This window comes from Buceros rhinoceros, unplaced genomic scaffold (genome assembly GCF_000710305.1).
Source record: "Buceros rhinoceros silvestris isolate BGI_N320 unplaced genomic scaffold, ASM71030v1 scaffold36918, whole genome shotgun sequence".
NCBI classification, from domain to species: Eukaryota; Metazoa; Chordata; class Aves; order Bucerotiformes; family Bucerotidae; genus Buceros; species Buceros rhinoceros.
Window position 1 is genome coordinate 1 of NW_010429209.1, and position 8628 is coordinate 8628.

The 8628-nt window shown below is 40.0% G+C and overlaps 1 protein-coding gene across 1 annotated transcript in view; it reads left to right on the plus strand.

Moving 5' to 3' along the window:
• Positions 1–694: 694 nt before the first annotated feature.
• Positions 695–8628, plus strand: part of MYO1B (myosin IB) — a gene marked incomplete at both ends in the record, with an annotated part of 25454 nt that continues 17520 nt past the window's right edge. Inside the window, 6 exons of the mRNA XM_010142568.1 lie at positions 695–793; positions 1142–1245; positions 2110–2257; positions 2766–2884; positions 3626–3712; positions 4036–4101. Of these exons, the coding sequence (XP_010140870.1) occupies positions 695–793; positions 1142–1245; positions 2110–2257; positions 2766–2884; positions 3626–3712; positions 4036–4101 (623 nt within the window). The remainder of the gene's footprint in view (positions 794–1141; positions 1246–2109; positions 2258–2765; positions 2885–3625; positions 3713–4035; positions 4102–8628) is intronic.

The following is an 8628-nucleotide window of genomic DNA, read 5'->3' on the forward strand; positions in this document are numbered from 1 at the left end:
GTTTTAGCCCAAACCGGGACACTACCCTTATAGGTAAGGCCTAGAAACGTGCCCATCACTAATGGCATGAAGCAATCTTCTTGTCTAACTATCAATGAGTGTAATGATGCTTTTCAAAGTGCTGCTTTTCCATTTCACTTTAAGTGTCTTATGATGGAGCATCTTCTGTCAGTCCCATTGGGAATTATTTTATGGTCTGATGGACTTGAGGATCACAAAGTGCTACATGGTTATTCGGTCTAAATTCTTTCTTTATTTGGCTTCCCCCTTTCATTTGCCTGTCTTTCATTTGCTTAGCCTGTTAACATTTCAGTTCTTTTCAAACTTTCACCCATACAATCATTCTCAATAAGCCTTGTTTTTTTGGTGGCTCTGTAAGTCAGTTGATGTCTTTGGAGCATGTTGCCTCCCTGACCTGAGTTTTCTTTGCAGCTCATAGACTGCAGCATTCAGAGGTGTATAGGGCTTACAACTTGCTTGAATTCCTGATTTGAGAAGTATGTACTGAGGTGATACAGTGTGATAGGGTTTATGCCTACCATTTACCACCTTCTAATTTGCTGTTGGTGATATAAAGCAATGAAGTAGAAAATGGTGGAGTAATATATTCATATTAAGGGATTTTGCTCCATTGATCTTTCTCTGACCGGTGAGATTTTGTTTGTGTTTTGTGTTTTTTTTTTTTTTTCTTTAGATCTGCTAGAGAAGTCTCGTGTTGTTAAGCAGCCAAGAGGTGAAAGAAACTTTCACATTTTCTATCAGATACTGTCTGGTGCATCAGAAGACTTCCTCTGTAAGTGTTACCCGTGTGCTGTTTTCAGCTATGAGTCATCTTTATATTTCATGTGCTGTTCCACATGTATCTTCTTCTGTGGGAAATGTGATATTGATTCATTTTTTCAAATTATTGGTGATAGTGGCAATAGTAAACCTGGTTTGGTGTTATCCAGATACCTGAGCCAGAACTGGTTTTGCACTGAATAAACAAGAAAGCCTGTTCTTATTCAGAAGGCTCGTGTTTAAAAGATCTTTGAGGAAAACTCAATCCTACTAATAACAGCAGTTCTTCACAGTGCTGGTTGTGGGGTAAAAGAGCTACTAATAACGCTGTTAATAATGACATTTTTATTTGATTTATTAGGCAAACTCAAACTGGAGCGTGACTTCAGCAGGTACAACTACCTGGGTCTCGATTCTGCCAAAGTGAATGGAGTGGATGATGCTGCAAACTTCAGAACAGTGAGGGTAAGAAGTAACAGAGGTTGAGTGGGTGTAAACCCCAAAGGACTCAACACTTGTGCAGAGATTCTTACGCCCTTGATCTGGCTGTTGGTGCTGGGCTGAGCCGGGAGGGCTGTTTTTTCTGAGTGCTAGGATACAGCATGGAAGGATAGAGCATGTTTGCACAGGGAAGCTTTGCTGCATTAGAAAATACAAAGAACCAAGTTTCTGGAGTATTCTATTGGAGATACAAAAAAGACTAAAAAAAAAAAAAAGACAGAAAAAAATTGAAGGGAAAAAGAAAAAAAAGACCCAGTCTCCTTGATCAGATCATGGAAAAGGTTGTATTGTGTAGTTGCTTGTGATGGCAGTGATTGAACCAGCTGATGCTGACCAAGTCAAAAGCAATGCAGAGCTGGAATGGGTCTCAAGATGATTTACCGTGGTGTTTTTGCTTGATTGTACTGGGGGACAAGAAGAATACAGGACTCTGTTACACAGTGCATGCAGATTTAGGTTGTAAAAGTTACTGGCTTTCAGAGCAACAGAGAGGACTGTGAAGATAGTGGTACCTGTTCGTCTGACTGTGGAAAATGGGGTTGAGGAGTAAACTAAATTAAATGGCTAAAAAAAAGTACCGCATTTTAGAAACCCATAGACTGACTGAGTCCTAGAAGTGGTCTGGACTGACATGTCAGCTCGATTACCAGATCTTCTTTAACCTGTCTTTTATGTAAACATAGCAATTATATAATTTTTTTTTTGCAGCAAAAGTGTACATAAAACATTTTTAATTTATGCTAGTGCAGATAAACAGTGAATTTTGCATGTATGATCTGTTAAAATGTAGATTCTCTTCTTTCGCAATTTTATCTGCCCCCTTTCCAGAATGCCATGCAGATTGTTGGGTTTATGGATCACGAAACACAGTCTGTTTTTGAAGTGGTGGCAGCCGTTCTGAAATTGGGAAATATTGAATTTAAGCCTGAGTCTCGTGTGAATGGCCTAGATGAAAGTAAAATCAAAGATAAAAACGGTAAGATGAGACTAGCGATGGGAGGAAAAACACTTATTTGTCTGAAGTCATTATTAGTTTTGCAGTTTCTGTAGACATACAATATCCTTGCAGAGGAATTAAATTAGATTGTTTCCAAAATTCACCCACAGACAAATATGGGTTGAATTCTGCACATGTCATGTTTTTGCTGGTGATACATTTGGAAAATTCATTTATTTTTGATTGAAGGTTTTTCATCATGAGAAGTAGTCTGTGATAAATGGAAGAAAGTTTTTTTCACAAAAACAACCAGATAGAAAGTACTTTTAAAACCAATAACATTTTCCTCACACCGTGCATATTGTTAAAAACTTTGCTTGGCAGATTAGTGGGGAGAGAGTGTGGAGGGAGGGGGCGGGGGGCACTTCTGTTGAAGGAAAGCTGTTCTGGGAAAATACTGAACTATTTCAAAGCTAATAGTTTTGGGGAAGAAAAAGCAATGATAGGAAAGGATTCATTATGGTTACACTCTCCTGTTTCGTACTAGAACTCAAGGAAATCTGTGAGTTGACGGGTATAGACCAGTCTGTATTGGAAAGAGCCTTCAGCTTCCGTACAGTTGAAGCCAAGCAAGAGAAAGTCTCAACAACACTAAATGTGGCTCAGGTAAAAAGAGGTCCTGATTTTAAAGGAAAGAAACGTTTAAATGGCAATTTATGCTAAACCATAACTGCCCAAATGAAAACGACAACTAATGGGCTGTTCTGAATAAAATACATAATTTGTGCATGTTCTTTCTTCAGCAGTTTCTAAGTGTTCAAATATACTGGATGCTTTGGTTTTAAGTGTAAAAAAGATGAGGGATAGGAAAATGTTGCAGAGAATGAAAAAAGTGAAACAGTTCTGCACGAAACACATGTTGAAAGTGTCATGACCGACAGTTTTCATTTAGTAATTTCATGCGAGTTGTATGCCCCAGCCTGCTGGAAAACTATTGCTGCTGGTGTGAATTCATGATTCTGTAAGGCTGCAGAGCCAGTGTTTCATCAGCTCAGACTAGCGGGAATGTCATTTCCCCAACCGCAGCTGCTGGAGTCCCTTTGCTTAGGATTAAGATGGGGAATGTCAGACCGTAGAGGATATCTGGATGAGCAGGGGGGGAGTCGAAGTGCCCTGATTGTGGCTGCTGTTCTGGCCGGCCCATGGCCCAGAAGGCAGAAGGGTGCCTCCAGCAAGCCGCCAACACCACCACAGTGTCCTGGCACCCCTCATCTGGCTGCATAAGCAGAGGCACTGCTGACTAAGCCATTCTTATTCTGTTCCTAGCACCTTTAAGATACGTCAGTGACATAAAAAATTTGGGATTAGCCCAACATTTATAACATTTTTCTTCTTTCTTCTCTTTAGGCTTATTACGCCCGTGATGCTCTGGCTAAGAATTTATACAGTCGACTGTTCTCTTGGCTTGTCACCAGAATCAATGAGAGCATTAAGGTATTGTAGTTCTGCGCCTGTAAAAAAATCAATAAAAATCCTTTAAATTAAAGTGGACAGTAAAACTATATTTGCCAAGTTCTTTTTTTCCTGGTTGTAGACATGGCACAGGTGAATAACTATATCACAGCTCAACAAATTGCGGTCAGCTCTCTTCTTAAGTTTACGAAGATATTCACATTGAGTGTATTTTTGGGAAACCATGCTTAACAGTTTAGTTTACAGAACCTGACAGCCTACTTACAAGATAGATGAGTTTTCTTGATTCCCAAGTATGAAATGTACCGGTGACTGACTCAATGTTAAATACTGTTTTTTTTAAGGCACAAACAAAAGTGAGAAAGAAGGTAATGGGGGTGCTGGACATCTACGGCTTTGAAATTTTTGAGGTAAGACCTTTATAATGGTAAATATTTAAAGCTTAATAGAGTAGTTAATGAATTTTCAATTAGAATACATGTAACTGAATCAAGTGTGTCATTCCTGACAAAAAAAACCACTAGAAAAGTAAAAGATGATGTCTTAGAATGAGAAAGAGAGATGTCTTAGAATGTCTGGCAATTCAAACAAACCTTTATGGAAGCCGGACTCCTATTTTTATGCCATAGGTAAATACATATCTATGATGGGTAAACAAATATATTTTGCTGTGACATACGTTCTGAGCATAAGAGAAACTCTGGCAGTGTCATTTCTGCCCTGAGGCATTTTGTGGATGTCTTTGAACAAGCATTGTATCCTTAAAAGTCACAGCAAAAACTATGGTTTTTTCCTGTCAAAATTAAACAAGGGGTTGTATTCTATTTCATCTTGATTCACTCAGATAAATATTCCACACCAATTCCTAGCTAATGATCTGTGGCTTGCTGCAGCTTCTTTATGATAGTATTTTTAGACTGGTGGTATTTTGAAACAAAAACAATCAACGAGGAGTTTTTAATTGAGTTGGAGCACACCTGGGAGAGGGAGTTTTCATAAATCTTATTCTGACAGTTTATTTTAAGAGGTTTATAGATCTTGGTTGGAATCTGTATACTGTTTAAACTAAAAACTCAACTGGGGAGAAAAATCAATAGAAAATATGCAATGTTACCCACTTCCCTATATCCCTCTGGAAGACCCAGGTAGTGTGTTCAAACTGTGTAGAAGATGAGAATAATCCAGAAAAGAGTAATCGTACATGGGAGGGTGGTGTAAGTTTTATTTCAGTAGCGTAACATCGAAGTATGTGCAATTCAAAATACCTCTATGAAGGGGAAACACAAAGCTGATTCTTGCTTCAAGAGTTTTGTAGGCAAGGTTATGCTGTTTACATTAAACACAAGAGCTTATTTATGAAAATACATGGCAAGTGGTCAGGTGGCTGAATGGAGAACTTGGAGCCAGATCTCTTTGGAGATTAAGGATAAATATGTAGGGTGAGGTGGGAGACAGAAGCTTGCACTAGGACTGAAGCCAACTGAGAAACTGTGTTTGTGGGATGGTGTTTCAGGGACAGGGCTGTTTCTCGCGTGTAATTTTCTTTTTTGAGTAGGAGTTCATCATCTTAGAAGTTCATAAGTAAATAGCTGAGTTCAGGAGGTAGAGTTTTGCAGAAGAAAAATGAAAAACCCAAGGCTCTTTTCACTCTTCCTTTCATACTGAATTACAGTCTCACTCTCCCCATTCATACAAACTCAAAAGCTTTAAAATAATATAGGTATTATTGTTCATGCCTTTAAATGCTGGGTATTGGTTCTACTGGAAAAGGTGGGAAAGGTTTGCCTTGTGACTTGAGGATCAGATTCATCGGTGCATTCATATGAGACGCGACTCTTCCTCTATGAGTTAAGACCTGTGGTGAGAGACTAGCCAAGCACCTTGGTTCAGCATTACAGAAATAATGGAATTATTTCTGAACATTCAAAATGAGAGTTGGGTAGTGTGCCAGAACTGATTTTATAATCAGAAACTGCTGATGTATGCTCCATAGAATCAAAAGCAAAGATACGCTTTCAAGGCAAAACAAAATTCATTTTCTATGCAGCTGTAGTTGGAACAAAAAGAGATGTTACGTCGTGATCCTTAAACTGAGTAAAATAATATTGTAATGAACACTGTATAGGCAAAGTGTAACTGGTCTTGTGGTTGGTTGAATGAATGTCATGTAGTAGGGTCAATTAAGAGGATGCCTGCCAAGTATTTTTAAGTTGAGTTTTGTAACAAATGATCAAATCTCACAAAAATTATTAAAGAACTTGAGGAAATGCTTGCCAAAAAAATATTCTTGAGAATTTCAGTAACTACTTCACAGAAAATATGTTTAAAGTTAATTATATTTTAAAAATCAATACGAGTGACATTTTAACAGTGTGCAAATATTACAGCTCAAGGAAAATTCAATAATGTCTTAAGATTTACAGTATTAAAAGTACGTTGGAATTTGGAGTGTGTTGCTGTGTGGTACGTTCCTTCTGTAAGAAGATTAAAGAAACCCAGATAGAGCATTCTGAAAAATCCTGCACTTCACCTTCTGATGACGATAGCAGCCTTGTTTTATTATATGCAAATTGAAGCTTATATAAATGAGATTTTTTTTTTTTCATCTATTTTGGAAAGATTTCTTTATGCCCACTGTAATTGTTACAGTTTTCTGTAATTTAAGATGAAGTTAGTTTACAAAGTAACTGGAGGGTTCTTGAAATTTACCATAGGAAAGATACTGGAGTATTGATAACGCTGGCTCATGCTCTTTGGGTTTGGCTTTCCACTAATGTTTTTATCTAGCGCAAACCCCATTTTTCAGCCAAACCCAAAAGCTATCCAAGAAAGCAGATTTAAGGACTTGGCTGTCCAAAAATTCAGATTACGAAATTTAAATATATCGATAATCCTCAGCCTCTGTGGGTTTGGCAGATGTCGACAGCTTGGCTAAACGTTCCACAGAATAGGTGCTGTAAAGCTGTGTTTATATTTGAATCCTGCCCTGCCCTTCGTGGCAAGCGGTATGTGGGGCCGAATGTTTTGAAAGCAAAATGCTGAAATTTTGGGTGTCTCTCTGTGAATCGTTTATGGGCGAGGATTTAGGAACTAGTATTAGTGTGCAAACACAGACTACAGGACTGGGTTGGTTGTGGAATGCTGCTGGAGCTTGGCCAATGGGCCTGACCCTAATTGCTCCAATTACGCTTATCCCCATTTTGAGTGGCTGTGTGCATAGTCAGTGTGCTGTCTAGACTGTGATTTGGGATGGGGTAGGGATGGTGGCTGTGGCACTGGGAATTTCAGAACCAGCTTGGCTGCAGACTTCCTGGGGTAGGTTTAGGGCTGGTCCTGTCTTAGTCCATGTCTGAGCCTGTGGTTTTGGGCAGAAGCTGTTTCTGAATCTCTGCAAAATTTGGCGATAGAGTTGTGGAAGGGGTGGGATTTATGAAAAAGAAATGAAGGCTGTAGAAGGGAGATGTCTGAGGGCCTGGCAGGTTTCACCAACAGCGGGCAGAACATTCACTCTGTTCGGTTTGGACATTCGATTTTCTATTGTGTGCTTTTCCTGTGTAGGCGAGGGCTAGAGTGTGTAAACGTGAATGTCATGGAGCAAGTGTGAATGTTTCATCCTGTCTATCCTTCAGAGACAAACTTTTCTGTCTTTGCTAGTTGGCTTAAAGGCTTTATTCTTAATTTTCAGGCTTCACTATGTAGCTGATCCATATGACAAAGCTAATGACTGGAGTGCAGTTTTATGGAAGTTAAGGTTGCCAAACAAGGCTTATTCTTGAAATTTGCCAGGCCCTGAGAAGATGGTTTGAGAGCGTGAATGCTTTCTGCTCGATCCCTTGGCAGGGCAGTTTGTTCCACACTTTTTAGCCTGATGAGAAGTGGGGATAGAGCTGCGAAAATGAAGACTGCAGACAGAGAGGGACTGTTTCTATTTGGCCCTCAGACACCTGCTGAGAGTTGACCTGAGGTGATGTGAATACCTTGTCTTTGGGGACAGCATCTGGCCAACTCCGTTTGCTCCAGGTACACAAAAACACGCAAAGATGTGGCAGCATCCATCACGTTCTGCATAAAACCCAGCAGTAAATAAACATACCACCAGCAAAAGAGCCAAACAAGCCACCCAGCTCCATTTCTCACAGTCCGTGATGGACTTTGATAGTGCTTCTATTTATTTACAGCAATTAGCTTGTTTCTTGTGTGAGAAGTCCCTTGTGGTGATGGAAAGAAGCTTGGTCATATTGCATATACTATGTAAACTGTCATCTAGACGTTGATAATGCCAGCATCTTTATTGAGGGAATGAATCTGTTAGAAATATGAAGAATGCTGTTCCCTTGTGTTAACATTTTGTTAAGGGTCGAGGGACAGAGGTAACAACTCCTCTAATTCCTCTTTGTCTTGCTAGAGACAGAAGGGGTTTAAAGGGGAATAAAAAAAAAATTCACACCTTGGTCTGCGTTTGGGAAACTGAAACAAACTTTTAATAAACAATAAATCCACACAACTATACACTACTATACATACAGGCACAAACCGAGAAAGGGGAAAAAAAACGAAGAGGAGAGGACTTAGATAACCACAGTTCTTAACAGTCTTGCTCAAGGTCAGTGCTCTTGGCAGACACCCAAGTAACGAGGTGGGAATGAAAACCCTGCAGTTGCTTTCAGGCAGAGAAAGTGAGATTCTTCTCGCGGCGAGACGGGGGGGAAGAAACCCCCACGCGGCAAGAAAACTGCAGGAAAACTCCCTGCACGGAACAGCCGGGAGTCCGGATATCTCACCCGATTTCAGACGAGACTCACGGCAGTAATAGTTCACAGTCTGTAACCCTCAGCGAATTGGGGGTGTAGGCATTCAGGTCTCGGGCCTAGTCGTTCGCCGGGTCGGGCCTAGCCGGGCCTGGTGGCCAGCCAGCGGATTATCGGCAGGCCCACCTC